The 16,766-nt window shown below is 39.7% G+C and overlaps 1 protein-coding gene across 1 annotated transcript in view; it reads right to left on the bottom strand.

Moving 5' to 3' along the window:
• LOC124795782 (ovochymase-2-like) overlaps positions 1–16,766 on the bottom strand; it is a 137,237-nt gene that overhangs the window by 30,453 nt on the left and 90,018 nt on the right. The window contains exon 3 of the mRNA XM_047259864.1: positions 14,660–14,861. Within this exon, the coding sequence (XP_047115820.1) occupies positions 14,660–14,861 (202 nt within the window). The remainder of the gene's footprint in view (positions 1–14,659; positions 14,862–16,766) is intronic.

Below are 16,766 nucleotides of genomic sequence, written 5' to 3' on the forward strand. Positions count from 1 at the left end.
TCTAGCATCCCATATTTAACTTCTCGAATACGCAGAAAAACCCGTAACAAGAAACGGTGGTTAATATCTCTATTGCTATACTATGGCTGTGTTTGTTATCTGACCCCTCTGTTATGATATTTCACTTCTTGAGTGCGACAAAAGATATGTAACAAAAAAACCATTAATACCTCCACTGCAATATTATAGCTCTGTTTGCGCCATCGCCACCATGATAGTTCACTTCTTGAATATGATGAAAAACGCGTACCAAGAAACTTTTAATACCGCCATTGTAATATTACGAGGGGCGTTCAATAAGTAATGCAACACTTTCTTTCTCGGTCAGTTTAGGTTGTAGAAACGCGAAATTTGTTGTGCGATATCGTGGAATATTTCCGCTTCAGCGCCTATAGTTTCAGGAAGTTACGATAGCTGGCGGCACTATATGTAGTCTTCAAAGTGACGTCTGTAACGAAGGTGCATTCCAAGCAGACAGCTGTCATTGAGTTTCTTTTGGAGATATTCATGGGCGTTTTCAGAATGTCTACGAACACTTACCAGTAAAATAAAAGCACCGTGAGTCGTTGGGCGAAGCGTCTGTCGTCATCGCAGAAAGGTCGCGCAAACCTGTCTCATCTCCCAGGTGCTGACCAGCTGCACACAGCTGTACCAACTGCAATGTTGGAATGTGCGGACACTCTCATTTGAGGTGATCGACAGATCACAATCAAACAACTCGCTGCTCAATTAGATGTCTCTGTTGGTAGTGCTGGTACATTCGTCCACCAGTTGGGGTGCTCTAAGGTGTGACCCCGCTGGGATCCAACCTACAGCCCATATCTCACACCTGCCTACTTCCATATGTTTGGCTCAGTGAAGGATGCACTGTGCAGAATGCACTACTTGGATGATGGGGGAGGGGGTTACCGATGCAGTAAGGCGTTGGCTCCGCCGTCTGCTAGTAGAGTTGTACCATGCATGCATATGGACCGTCCCAGCAAGGTGACGTAAAGTCATCGCACTGAAAGAAGATTGTGTTGAAAAATAGGTTTTTATACCCAAAAATGTGTGGAACAATATGATGTATTGGAATACATCATACTGGAATAAAACCAACCTGCTTTCAGAAAAAAACATGTGTTGCATTATTTATTAAATGCCCCTCATATATCTTTTGCTTGCGCCTCATAAATACTTAGGACAGCAAGCTGATGAGTGGTTTCTGTGCCTTTGTCACTTGTTCAGTTCTCAATCTCTCTCTCCTTATGGAACTGCTTTTCCTTGGCACAAACTACAGATACACACACACACACACACACACACACACACACACACACACAGAGAGAGAGAGAGAGAGAGAGACCCTACAGAAGGAATAGTCAATATGGTAACGGAGGGAAGTGTGTGGGAAGAGAGGGTAAAAATTGTAGAGAAGGACCTAAGCAACAATATAGCAATGATATAAAATGTTGCAGTTACTCAGAGATGAAGAGGCTTGCACGGGATGGACTAGCGCAGAGACCTGCATCAAACCAATCTTTGATTTAAGACCACAGTAACATGAACCGTCTACAAATTACTTAGAAGATAGTGTTGACCAACATTTTCACTATCTTATTCCCAATTTTCAGAATTTTTTCCACACATTTCAGCCTTCTGGTGTTAAATATTACCGAATACTACACACACAAATTGAAAATCCAATAGGAAAAGATAAAGTAATATCCAGCAGCATTGCTAATATCAATATCAATCAAAAAGTATGGAAGAGCACAGTCCATAGTTTCAGAACGTAGAAGTGCATGCTCAAACAGTGTCAGATGTTTGTTCAATCTTGTTTTCTCTAATCGATAAAAAAGATACAAAATATTACAATTTGGGCATGTGTATGAGATTTTCAGTTTAAAAATACTTAACTGCAAATGTGAAAATGGTATTTTATCACAGGGTATTAAGGAAGAGGGACTACAGCTAACTAAATGAGAGGAAAGGGGTACATCAACTTACACATGCGATCCTAAGTTCGTGGTAGAACATGAATGATGACTTGTGTGTTATGCGCAAGCTATGCGTTCGATAAACGATACTGGAAAATAAAACAGAGGAATTGTTCTGCTTTTATGACTGCACACTACTTAACCACTGAATGCCATAAATATCTCAAACGTTATGTGACCAAAAGTCTCTGGACGCCGTCCGTAACACGCTGTGGCTGTGTCTAACCAAGCACCTGATAGTACGTTCAGTGCAGTCGTGCCAGAAAGAGCCCTCAGAGGGAAATGAGAGAGTTCGGACAGGGCACGATTGAGAGAAATTACTGTCTAGTAAAGAAAATGACTCCTTAGTGAAGCGAAACTATCCCATAATATGCGGTTACCTAGTCCTGTCACGAACTGAACCACATATGAAAAAAAGTTTTGACGGTGAAATTCGATTACTTAAACTCAAAAGAAACCCGTTTAACTTCCAAAATTAACGGAAGTAACCATATCAGAGTTTAGCAACAAAGACAAAAAGAACATATAACACGAAAACTCTCGTAAATAATTAAATAAATGACAGTAATTTTTTAAATTATAATTGTAAGAGGCAAATAAACTCTCAGCTGGTAATGAGAATGCCGTACTATGACTTCTTATTGACTGTAAACACAGTTCACCTAGTTGACATCTGTCAGATTCAAAGTCCCCACCTATAACGTGCTTTGCACCAATAGTAAACGAGCAGCTTGGCTAGGATTGGTCGGCGATCGGATTCTAATGGCTGATGCCGCAACTTAACAAGGGATAACACCTAGCACAAGAAACACGTAAATGCAACCAATAAAAACACTGCACATATGCATGAAAACATGTTCCTCCAAAAGAATACGTAAAAACATAGGCAATAACTGCTACTATATAATTAAGAAGAAAGGTAGAGATAGCAAATAGCAATAACTACAGTTTTGATAGATCAACAGTGTCAATTCAGACTGTAATACATTTCCCTGAAATTACATTACTTTTTAAAGAAAGCAAATATAAAGAAGAGTTTGTCACAGGAAAAAAAGAAATTTATTTAAAACTTCACGAAATGCCTTGAGTCTTTAAAGAAATAGAGTTTGGCGTTGCAGCTTATCTGTATACTAACGGTATTCACAGTCTAAGATTTTGTTTTATAACGTACACGACGAAATTTAGTTTATATCGTGACGAAATTATAAGAACGTGGCCTTTAATTTTCGTATGCTTTTGTCTGGCGCGAATACAAAGCGCAAACCTCTCGTACCCTACATTACCAAGCACACTCACCACGTTTACATGGGGCTCCCAAAACCGGATTTCGTAAACCTATTTCCCAATACCGCTTCTGGATGGTCATGTAAACACTTCAAAATCGATTCTGGAAATCCATTTCTAGTTTCCCGTTTTCAAACTTCGAAATCGATTTACCTGTTTTGAAACGTGTTTGGACTGTCAGGTTTCGGCATGTTGTCAAAAATTTTCAGCTAATGTGGACGGAGTGACTTTTTATATAGAGAAGGATAAGTAGAAATATTAAACTGAAGATATTTACATATCGCCTAATTGAAGAGAAATAGTAGTTGTGCTGACTGCATCACAAACTGTAACAGCTGTTTCCCAGGCGCCATATGTAACTGAGCTAGCAAATCAGCTTCAGACTTAAACATGCAAACAAGATACCGAAAAACGGTTTCCGAAATCCGGTATTCGCCTTTCGGAAGATGTGCCGCATGTAAACGTGGTGAGTTTTACACAGCGCATTGCACATTAGCATTACAGAGAAAATGTAATATGCACTGAAATTTTTGCATACTCATTGAAAAGTAGATTCATGTATCAGTAAAAATAAAGCAAAACATAGTAACGTTTCATATTACAGAACAAAACAAAAAAGTATTGTCGACCATCAAAGGTACATGTACAGAGTAAATGAAGCAGAAGAAAAGAAATAGGAAAAGGAAAAAAATTATCTCTCATAATTAACAATATCTTCGCATGTGCCCCCCATTTTATAATGAGATGTTCACAAGAACATTTAAGATAAACTGATTTTGAAACAACGAGACATCTGACTTCATAAGACTTTTATTTTTTTATTTTTTTTTCTGTGCACCAATTTTAACTATTGAAACTGAAATTCATGATGACAAATGTTATTCATGAAATATGTCATGGATAATGTGAAATTTATCTAATAAAAATGAAAAGTCGTATCATGCAGAGTAATGGTGCTCAGGAATTCAACAAATGTAGAAATAATATTGTGTTCTCAAAATTAGCAATAAGTAACATGTTCTCAAAATTAACAATAAGTAATGTATAAACTGCCACAGTTAAGAAACTGAAGACAATGTTTAGTTCCTACCTGCAGTAAATACCACTTTTCATTACGCACTACCAATGGCTTTTATAATTTGTCCATATATGGTTCCATAATCCCTGAGAAAAAGTCATAATGATTTTCTGTACTTTAATGTATCTACATAATAAATTCCCTTAAAATTTGTTATTGCATGTATCTTCCTCATTTTATCTCATATCTGTTTGGAGGTTAATGCTCATCATTGTGCCTTAAAAATTCAAATCTGATTATCAAACTTATGAATAAAATGTCTCACATCATATTACCAAGGGGAGCACTCATCTTCGTGATGCCAATTGAGGAGCTACTCGACCGAATAGTAGCGGCTTCGGTCAAGAATACTATCATAACGATCGGGAGAGCGGTGTGCTGACCCCACGCCCCTCCTATCCGCATCCTCCACAGAGGATGACACGACGGTCGGATGGTCCCGGTAGGCCACTCGTGGCCTGAAGACGGAGTGCTTTTTTTTATCATATTACCAAACCTCTCACACCATGAGGCAGCTTTCCTTTCCGCTACCAAATCGATTTTTGAATCCAACATGCCATAAAATATTTTGTACAAGAACTTATCTATAAATATCTCCATCAATACCAATATTGGAAATGGGATAACATCCGGAGTGAAAAATAAAAAGAAATTAAAATGGAGCTAACATAATTCAAGTCTCTATATCTTTGCTAGATTCTTTCTCGAAGAAGGGCTTTGCTCGCCCTTTGGTAGATATTCCTGGCTTTCATTGTCCGCATATGGTGACTGATTCTGGCGAATTTGGGGATAACATCAGTATCATGACACTGAGAGAGAAAAGCCAGATAACTAAGTAATTTACCTCTTCCTCTGTGGCTGTAGCAAAGTGAATGTGGGCGAAAGGAGAAGGAATGTTAAAGAACGTGTAAACGAAGTATGAAATCAGCGACAGAGGAACAGTATGATACCTGTGGCTTTGATGTCTACTGCAAAAACATATGTACTGGCTAAGGGAACCAAAATTTATAGAACAAAAGTCCAAGAAGCGACTGAAATTTCTAAGAACGCATTTAACATGAATAGAGAGGACAGCTTATAGGCTTCTGGCATCATGGCTCCCCGCAATCGAGGACGTGAATACGTGGCTGCGGCGTGTGAACAGCGCAAATATCTCACTGGAAGCCACCTCTATGGACTATAATATTTTGGATAAACATTGCTCCTCTCTTTCTCCGCCCATTTCGCTTCTAGTCGCTGATGATGCCCCAGTACTATGGTGGATGAACGAAGGAGGCATGGGAGGCTGGGTCTCTCAGTGGTGGTACTGTAGTGTTGGCAGAAGAGCCAACACTGTTTTTCTAGAGGAGGCCGAAATGCACGCGTTTAATTACACGCTGACTGGCGTTAGGTCTGGAACAGGTCAGAGAAATAAGACTAGCAAAACAGGAGGTAACTGGTAGAATACTTAACTTTAATCCACAATTGTAGAACATCTCTCGTTACGGTACATGCTTCATAATATTAATTATCAATTGAATACGGCGCCTTACTAGGTCGTAGCAAATGTAGCTGAAGGCTATGCTAACTATCGTCTCGGCAAATGAGAGCGTATTTGTCAGTGAACCATTGCTATGAACGTCGGCTGTACAACTGGGACGAGTGCTAGTACGTCTCTCTAGACCTGCCGTGTGGTGGCGCTCGGTCTGCTATCACTGACAGTGGCGACACGCGGGTCCGACGTATACTAATGGACCGCGGCCGATTTAAAGGCTACCACCTAGCAAGTGTGGTGTCTGGTGGTGACACCACAGGTACTACTAGTAGCAGTATTTGCAATAATTATTTTTACAATAAACCTCTATGGAATAATGTCAGTGAGTGTGAAGGAATTAACTTGTGTTATTTCCTCTAAACCACCAGCACTAGAAGCAAGATAAAGTGCGAAATCGTCGTGTAACAACAAAGACGTTGTACTATTGTACACATAAATAATATTTTTTTTCTTCTGATTTTTCGATAAATTAGTGTAATCGATGTTCTGATTTCATTTCTTTTTTGTTTTATATCATTGTGTTAAGAAGATTGTAAACAGGTTTCAATGTGAATATTAATGTGTATGTCAAATGTCAAGTAATATTGTAATAGAATTGAAATGTAACAAATATTGAGACTGTTGTAAGATGTTTAAAATTGTAAATGTGCGTCTGGTCCATACGTAGGCAATGTGTTAGGATATGTAGAATGCAAAACCTCGGGTGAATAATCTGTCTGTAAGGGAGCGGTAAAAGGTGGATGGCAGGCGAGCGTGGGAAAATGCGCACGGGCGCTGCACGGCACAACGGGCTCAGCAGTAGTAGTTGGAGTTTGGCATTGGTCTGAGCAACACCTTCTGGAGCGAGGAGGCTCTCCTGGAAGACGTAGTTTCATTGAGCCTCGGGAATGCCGTTCCAACATCCACACAGCATGGCAAAATTCCATAGGCACTAAATGGAAAAGTATTGCGACGCCAAGAAGAATTAAAGTGCCAATACGTCAAGAGCCATAGCTGTGCTTGTATGTGCGCTCTGTACCTCGCCATCTCGCCGCCTGCCAACCGCCGCATCGATACAAACAGGTTGAAACTTTTAGTACTGTATTCGTATGAACCAGTGTTACTTTTGTTCCATACTGTTCAATAACAACTTAAATTTTACCAGAGCTTTCCTATCAGTTAATTAACCTCACAACTAACCTAGATAGGGTCCTTTCCAAATGTTGTGCAACCCGAGTGTCCCGAAATGAAAAATTAAATTTTGTGTTGATAATAATTACTTGCAGACCTAACTATGTAAGAATGGTGTTTAAAGAACTGTTTTGTTAATGAACCAGTAAATGAATAACGAAGGTCTGACAAAGTTGGAAGATAACTTTAATATTGATTTAGTAATGAAGTTTAATTATTTCGAGACAGATAAAAAGGTAATTAAATAAGGAAATAAGATAAAAAGAGTAGTAACTCATATACTGGAAATCTTGAGCGCATAATGAATTCAGTAATCCATTTTTTTTAATACAGTGATCGTAACAGTTTCAGGGTCCACTCCCCCCCTGTTTATTCATTTGAATTCTGAAGTGTTTTAAACTGATTTGACCAGCAAAAGTTAAAGTCAATATAAAAGCCAAAATTTATCAGTGTTTTATCTTTATTAAAATTGACATTTTTTTGTGGCTCGAAGTTACTATTTCTAGGGTAACCTATGCCCGATTTTAATCAGATCAACAGACAGTACGAAGTTTGGTAGTATACATTATAGTGTAGTGTTATGTATTTATGGTTTTTCCATATTAGTACAGAACGTGAAATTATCAGTTCAGTACATTTTCTGGTTCTAAAATTCTACTATATTATGCAGTGTTACTACTTGTTGCTTTGCACGAATATCTGCCAACTAGTACAGGGAAGAAACTCAGTTAATGCCTAATTAGGCTGGCGACCGTATTATTAACAATTGGTAGCATCTGCTGTGTTGCTTTTTGTCCGTCCTGACGTGTAGTTGTATTTCGGACTTATATGACGTATCATTGTTATTACAGAGTGGATGTAAGCCTGATTGCCATAGTAACCATTATATCACTGCTGGAAACAAGAGAGGGGGTACAGGCTGCCTTAACGGTGCTGCCAGGCGCCTCTGTGCTATGGAAGGACAGTTGCCAAGGAGCCGCCTCTCTCTTGATTTCCCTTACATTAGCTGTCCCACGTGCAGTGAATATGGATGAAGCCCAACCTTCTAAAAGTACTGATGTAACGATTTTGAGTGAGGACATTGTGGTGTCACCGCCAGACACCACACTTGCTAGGTGGTAGCTTTTAAATCGGCCGCGGTCCATTAGTATACGTCGGACCCGCGTGTCGCCACTATCAGTGATTGCAGACCGAGCGCCGCCACACGGCAGGTCTAGAGAGACTTACTAGCACTCGCCCAGTTGTACAGCCGACGTTGCTAGGAAAGGTTCACTGAGAATTACGCTCTCATTTGCCGAGACGATAGTTAGCATAGCCTTCAGCTAAGTCAATTGCTACGACCTAGCAAGGCGCCATTTATCCTTTGCTATGTATCTAATGAAGCATGTACAGTAACAAGACCAATGTTCACCAATTGTGGATTAAAGTTAAGTATTCCAGAAGCTACGTACTCTTCTTTATAGCATTCATTACGTATCCTGTTTCAGACCTCACGCCATCCTGCGTGAGCTTATAGCGTGCATTTCGGCTTCCTCAAACAACACGGTGTTGGCACTTCTGCCGACACTTCAGACATCACTACTTCCTTGAACAGCTTTCGCTTAAAGACATGAAATTTTGTAGAAAGGACGTCCCAACACCGGCATTACAGCTTCCTTAGAAAGATAAGTTGAAAAAATGTGCATTACGAACTTCATGGCACAAACAGCACAAGAGGTTATGTGCTAGCCCTAAGACAAATTATTCTGCACACGATGTTGGCTCTTAAACACGAGAAAAACCTTGTGGTCTGTTGAGGGTTTCGACGATCTGAAGAATCTGTCTAGAGGCTTAGGTTGGTATGCTTCTTCTAAAGATTATCTAAGTAATTTTATTCCAGTTAAAGAATTAGCCAAACAGATGTTTAATATTTTATACCTACTTAGTGAACATCAGAAAACAATGACAATCAGACATAACAATGAAGAGAAAGCTAACAGCGAGTTCATGAAAATTCTGATTGACGTACAAGTCTTTTGTGTAAGAAGGAGCTAGCTTTCAGAGGTCATATGAGACAGAAAATTTCCCGAATCCCAGAAATTCCAGAGCCATTGTTAAACTTGTGACAAGCAGTAGCGAATATTTAAAAGTATACTTGAAGAAAATGGGCGATATCTGGGATTTTCCAAAAATAAGCAAATAAACTGATTGAACGTATAAATGAGTCCATTTGTGAATGCATATATTCAAGTTTCAGTAGAACCTCATTTTATGGTTCAAATGGCTCTGAGCACTATGCGATTTAACTTCTGAGGTCATCAGTCGCCTAGAACATAGAACTAATTAAACCTAACTAACCTAAGGACATCACACACATCCATGCCCGAGGCAGGATTCGAACCTGCGACCGTAGCGGTCGCTCGGCTGCAGACTGTAGCGCCTAGAACCGCACGGCCACTCCGGCTGGCCTCATTTTATGCCTGCACTGTAGACGAAGCAACAATTGTTTTGGACAAGTCACTATCTTCTGTTGTTGTGAGGCTGACGGAATGCAACGGTGAAATTCAAGAACATTTTCTTGGTTTTCGTGATGTTAGCCAAGCTATAACTGCTGTTGTTTTATTCGCTGTGCTGAGTGAAGTGTTTTAGAAGGCTTCAAAACTTTGTAACTAAAAGTCTAAGAAGCCGACCTTGCCTAGGGTATTGGATGGGTCACAGATGGTGGATAGTGAACGTTCCACCAGATACTGTGGACAGTGCGAATAAAGAATAAGCAGTGCCGTCCTTGGCAAAATAAAACCAAATCCACTTTGCGTCTGTATTGTAGCAAGCGGAAAAGTGGGCAGTGTCTGTTCGTCAATGGTGCGGCAGAAATTTATATTCTGGAACTAATCCTTTCAATCTTAACACTCTGAATTCACTCAATGAGTCTACTCAACCTCACCTGATTCCAGGTACAATCATTATGGATCATTTTGATAATCACGATATTACACCAGGTGGTCAATCCACCGCCAGTACTAATGGCGCTACTGGTCTTTCGGCCAAGTTAAAATACAGTGTGATTCAACAGAGGAAGTCGGAGTTCTCTAGCCAGCTTAAAACCAAAACAAATACATTTTTTGCAACACTTAACATACAAACACTTCTGCAACCAGGTAAATTTCATAAATCGGGAGATACATAAAAGAACAGAAGATTCAAATTTTGGCACTTCAAGAAACGCAAATGACGGCCAATAACACTATGGATTTCGTAATTATCGTCTTTTAAAAAGTAAAACTGATAAAAGAATACTTAATAATACACCACATTTAGAAGTTTCTTTTGCAGTCTCCAAAAGAATTTTAAGTCCAATAACGGAGGTAAAATCCATTAACACTAGACTAATGACAATTTCTCTAAATTTCGCAAATAAGGCACACACTTTAATTAATGCCTTTATGCCAGTTAAGGAGGATAACTGTAAAAAACTTGAATAAGTTAATGAAACTTGGGAAATATCAGAAGCATCATCTCGGAAATTCCCTCAAACCACGTTAAAATGTCAATGGGTGATTTTAATGCTCAATTAGGTAAAGAGAAAAAACATAAGAAAACGGTGGGTGGATTTCCTGCGCGTAAATGGACAAACCAAAATGGCCATAGACTTGTTGAAACGTGCAAAAATTTTAACCTTAAAATCATGTTAATACATATTCAAAAGAACCCTTCTAAACCAAAAAAAAACCTTGTTGGTCACCCAATACTTTTATTGGGAAATTTAAAACAGTAAAACACATCATGTAGATACTTCGTACCCTTAACTACAAAGAAATTTTAAATGTCCAAGTTAGGAAAGGGGTTAATATAGATTCCGATCATTATTTAATGCGAATAAAAGTAAAACTTCAACCTCAAAAACTTTTCAAAACAAAAAGTTTTCATGCTAAAATTTTACACTGCTAAAATAACCCCAACTCTAACAAACGAACTGGACAAAATACAAATCAACAGTTGGCGAAGCCTAAGAGAAAAGTTCAACACAACAGCACAAAATTAAATTCCGCTTCGAAAGAAACAGAAAAACCCCTAGTGGAAAGCGAATTGTAAGAAAAGAGACATCCAAATTAATCTGACAGACAACGAAAATGCCCAACTTTTTAGAAATCGAAAAGGCTTTCAAAAGAACAATACAAGAAACTTTTATAAAACATTCAAAACAAAACTAACTGGTTACCAACCTCTAAGTCGTTGCTTAAAAATGAAAATGGCTCTTAACAACCAGGAAAATTGTAAGGCACTTTCCACTTGTTTTGAAAAACTATAAGACTGTCCAGAAACAACGAATAAATTCCAACCACAGCAAACTAATAACACGAACCTTAACTCTAAAGAACCTGACGAAATCGAAATAATTAAACAAATTAAGAGACTGAAAAACAATAAAGCATCCGGAGAAAATGGTATAATTCCAGCCAGAACTACTAAAATAAGGTGACCCAAACACTATGAAAGATATTACTCGACTAATACGACACATCTGGCAAACTGTCTGAGAACTAGAAAACTGCCCTAATTGATCCATTGCATACAAAAGGGGACAGAACCGATGTTAATACTTAATTACCGAGGAATCTCTCTTGTCGCAGTCACATACAAAATTCTTTCTCATTGTTCACTAGATCGAGCCCAGGAACAGTTAGAACCGAAAATTGGCGAATACCAAGGAGGCTTTGGATCAAATTCTTAATTTAGAACTAATCCTTAGGCACCAAAGGATTTGTGGTAACGATACTGTGTGTACATTTATTGATTTTGAAAAGGCCTATGACTCAGTTGAACGTGAATCTCTTTTCCAAATTTTAAGGGAGCAAGGGCTAGATAATAAAACTCTAACACTGGTTTAAGAAACGTTAACTGACACTAGCTCTAAAGTTAAAGTCGTGGGAGATATTTCTGAACCATTTGATATAAGGCCTAGTGTTAGACAGGGAGATGGACTCTCCACATTAGCGGTTAACTGTGTTTTGGAAAAGGTGATTACAGAATAGCGAGAGCAAAAGACGAATCAAAACATAGATCAATCACTCAAGTTAGGCAGAAGTAATATTAGAGTAGACTGGCTCTTCCTTGCAGATGATCAGGCAGTTTTAACTCGGAATATTACCACAGCTCAAAAACAAATTGAAATTCTTAAAGAAATTGCGGAAAAAATACGACTACAAATATCATTCGGAAACGTGGAATATATGACAGACAACAAACAAGCACCAAAGTTTTTACACACAAAATGTGGAAAAATAGAAAGTGTTTCTCAGTTTAAATACTAGAGGGGAAATCATACAATAAAACGGTATGGAAAAAGCTGCAAAACAAGATCGCTGTCAAAAAATAGCAATTGCATTCAGATTAACACAAAATATTTATAATAAAAAACTACTTTCTAAATTCAGTGAACTTAGGCATTACAGCACTGTAATCAAACCTGAATATATTTATGGAGAAGAAACTTTAATTTTAAATAGAAAGAGGGCTATTGAAGAAATTTAAAAGAAAAAGAGAAAGATTATTAGGAAAATAGTAGGTCCCAAAATTACTGACGGAGAAACTTATAGGCTGAGAAGTAATAAGAAAATAGAAGAATACACAGACGTACATGGTGACAAGAGAAAACAAATACTTAAATTTTATGGGCACATTGAAACAATGGCACCCACAAATAGTAGAATTCTACGAAAACAGAAGTAAGGCCAAAACTGGGCCAATTAAATGGATCGTTGCGATTAAGGAGGATCTTAAAGTAGCCTATATAATTCAGGCAGAAGTTACAGACAGAAAAAAATTCAGGCAAAAGATATTTCCTTGGAAAGTTTGTCAGAAGAAAATTAGAAAATGGACTGGAATACCGTGGTCTGAAGAACTGGACTGCTTTTCAACACACTTCAGAAAAAACCAGTGATGCACAGTTTTGCAACAATGCTGTCTCAGAATGCAGCTCACACGAAAAAATTTAGGAAATGAAGATAAATTGATCGACTTTTTAAGTCCATGTAATGTTTGACTAATTCACAGCCGAAATAGAGCTGAAATGATGGATGAACATATTGGCAATCCTTTTCTGTCAAAATACTAACAGGTGTACTTCGAGGTATTGGACAATATTGTAACACAACTGGAAGAAAATTTACTTTGTGATAAACTGTTCTTACTTAAATTAGGTAATGCTACTCTTTTCTTCAATTATGCTCAGTATTTCCCTGTAGACGGTGTGGATTCATTACTGCAAACGTATAGTACGTCTTCAGGCGCTCGCATTTGTGTGTCGAACTGGAGACCGTATTTTCTTCCCAGTTCAAATAAACATTTCACTCTGGCCGTTTAGGAGACGTAATAAAACACAAATGACTCAGAATAAAGCGGACCAAATCCTTCCAGAAGCTTTCAAAATATTTTGTCTTTTTTTATCATGTTTGCAATATGTTCTTCAGCTCAAAGCAGTTTTTGTTGTCTGAAACACGTAAAAACATATTTGAGGGGCATTATGGCCCAGGATCGCATGTTAGCTCTTTGCTCTTGCTTGCAACTCAATTGAAAAACGAGTACGCGAATACCTGAAAACCGAGACGCATGGTATGTACAATTCGTATTAGCAGTAGCATTAGTAGTTGTAGTTGTCGTCTTAGTAGTAATAATAATAGTGGTGCTGGTCGTTAGGACCAGCTAGGTATGTCGCTAGGTATGCGTACATTAACAGGGAAGGAAAGGGGAATTTCCACTATGTTTCCTGGATTCCCCAGAATTTAGGCCCATGATTCACCACTGGCCCACAAATAGCAGTAGGAGGAATTGTAACCAATAACTCCTCTCCTGCATAATTGCATTTTTCGACTTCAGCGTGAGAATACTTCTCTTACTACGCAGTGACGATGGCCCACCAATGAGAATTTTACCCAAAAGCCCACTTCCCCAGCACAAGGGCGGGGAAGGCTCCCTTTGTAATAGAACGCGACACTGGTCTCTGACAGTGTTCAGTCTACAGCGGACACCACAAGATCCTGAAGTAGATCTCGGCAGAGGAGCCGAAACGTCAGTTGTTTAGAAGAAGTTTTTAACTTGCATTTAGAACACATCATCCCCCCTTACATACACACACACACACACACACACACACACACACACACACACACAAACAAACACAATACGAAAAATATACACACACAGACAGAGGAACAGCAGACACTTCCACAACGACAAAAACAAAACAAAAGGCGATCACATCCAACACCAAAACAATTTACAAGAGTTGTATGTGGAGCTACGCAACATGGAAACGAAAATATATGCTATCTCAGCGAAGCGCAGTGTGCTACTAAAATCGAATACTAACAATTTAATACTGTTTAATAATAGTAAATCAAAACAAGAGAACTGTTTAATGTATTCAGAGATTTGGAAGAAAAACCACATTGTTACAGTGACTATTTAAGACGATTTAAAATAATGCGGAACGGGTAAGATCTAAATGCGGCTTTTATTACATTCGCAAAAGACGGTATATAATCTAAGTTACTTGTAAAACTTCCACTTCAGGAAAGAGACCTAAAAACAAAAAATAAAAGCTGTACTTTCATTGAAACGCCTTGGACTTCGTACCTCTCAGTGAACATGAAGATCTGCACAGGTGACACGAAGTACTTGTCAAAGTTCCACGGTTGCTCGTGGCGGCATATCATGATGTCAAACTCGCGGACGGCCAGTGCATTGTAACTTCGGCACAACTTCAGTCGTCGGGTCTGCGTCGGTGGCTCGAAGTCCTCCTTGTTTCTGAACCACACGTTGCCCGCGAATACGTATGCTGCCAGGCAAAAAGTCAACTTTTAAGTTACTTTGTCAGTCAAGGAATCGTGAGTGAGGGAGCAGGGGGTGGACACGGATGAGTGTGTTGCAACATTAGTATTTCGTCGCAACGTAGCAGCCAAAGAAGTGAGAATAGTGCGTTATAGCGTCAAGAAACTTATTTGATGAAGAGTTTTCGTTGTTTATTTCGTTGTTTAGTTGTTGCTAGTGCAGCAAATAAAGTAGCATACTAGGTTATACCATGTCTTGTTATTCTGCATTGAAGGAGGCAATTACATAACGGTACACCTTATCACCGGAACTCGGAGGGCATTTAACGATGAACTAAACTAAACTCCACCCGAACAGGTCATGAAGGCCCAACGGAACCGACCGGCCGCCGTGTTATCCTCACCGACAGGCGTCACTGGGTGCGGACCGGAGATGGAGGGCATGCGGTCAGATTTGTTGCCTGAATAGTCATTACGCATGCTTCAGCTGAGGAAGTTGCCTGTAAACATTCGCGCAGCAATAGCAACACATCAAAGTTTGTTTTCTGAGAAGCTGCGGATAAAGCAGGCGGTATAGGGAATAGTTTGGTGGAAGTCTCCCGAAGCACCGCCATCGGAAACAAGAGTAATAATTTATAGGAAGAGGCACGGAAGTTGCACAGGTAGAGGCACGGAAGTTCCACAAACTGTCAACGAGTTATGCGGACACCTAACGGAGGAGACGACGCAAGAATAAAGGGTGGAACAGTTGGGCACACATGAATCTAAAATTATCGAAATAGCAGCGCAAGGACTACGCCATTATAAACGTACTCTGGAGAAGCAGACCGATGGATCAGTGGAGCTCCTATCACAGACGTTTTGGGGAAGTCGCATGTCACTATACTACTACCCGCGGTTACCCGAATGCCATGAGCGGACGTTATGTGTCGCTGACGTCCGCCACCAACAGCCTGTGCGTCTCCACAAGAGGATGCGAGAACAGCAGGGCAGAAGTCACACAGATTATCTGTATACAACCGCGTCTCCGGTAAGAATATTTTGGTGGATTATAGCTCTGAGGTGAGCATCTATCTGGAATGGCTAAATGTCAGACCTATTACACCGACGCAATAGAGATTCATGGCAGCAAAAGAGTTGGCCATGGAAACCTATGGAGAATGGACGCACACATTGGCCTTGGATTGTTCATTCGAGTCTGCATGGACGTTCGTAGTCACAAATGTCACTAACCTCATACTTTGAGCCAATTTGTTGTGAGATTTTCGCCTATTGCCAGATCTAGCCAGTAGAAAGTTCATTACACTGAATCACAGCTATGATCCAATGAACCTGTTAACCATCCTGGCATATGAAGAAACGCCTCCTCAACAGGTTAAAAATGAATTGACTGCACTACACAGTAGGATGTCCGACAGATTGGAGGTTTTTCGGTTGTTGCCAGCCGGGGTGCCGAGCGGCTCTAGGCGCTTGAGTGTGGAACCTCGCTGCTGCTACGGTCGCAGGTTCGAATCCTGCCTCGGGCATGGATGTGTGTGATGTCCTTAAGTTAGTTAGGTTTAAGTAGTTCTAAGTTCTAGGTGACTGATGACCTCAGACGTTAAGTCCCATAATGCTCAGAGCCATTGAATGTTTTTCGGTTGTTGGGAATGGATACTACAGCACATGAGCATAAGCAGTTAAGCCGGATAATACAAAACTTCCTATCACTCACCCACAAATTCACTACCAAGAGAAGATGCAGACACTCTGTGAGGCAACACATCTGTGTGACACCTGGCCTGTTCACTGTAGCTCGTCCAACAACACTACCACCGGACAAATTCTTTGTGGTGCAGCATGGGTCTGGAGAGCTCTTGAAAGCAGGTAGTAGACAGCCTGGATAGCCTGCGGATATCTCCTTCACACATAGT

This window comes from Schistocerca piceifrons, chromosome 4 (genome assembly GCF_021461385.2).
Source record: "Schistocerca piceifrons isolate TAMUIC-IGC-003096 chromosome 4, iqSchPice1.1, whole genome shotgun sequence".
Classification (NCBI taxonomy): domain Eukaryota; kingdom Metazoa; phylum Arthropoda; class Insecta; order Orthoptera; family Acrididae; genus Schistocerca; species Schistocerca piceifrons.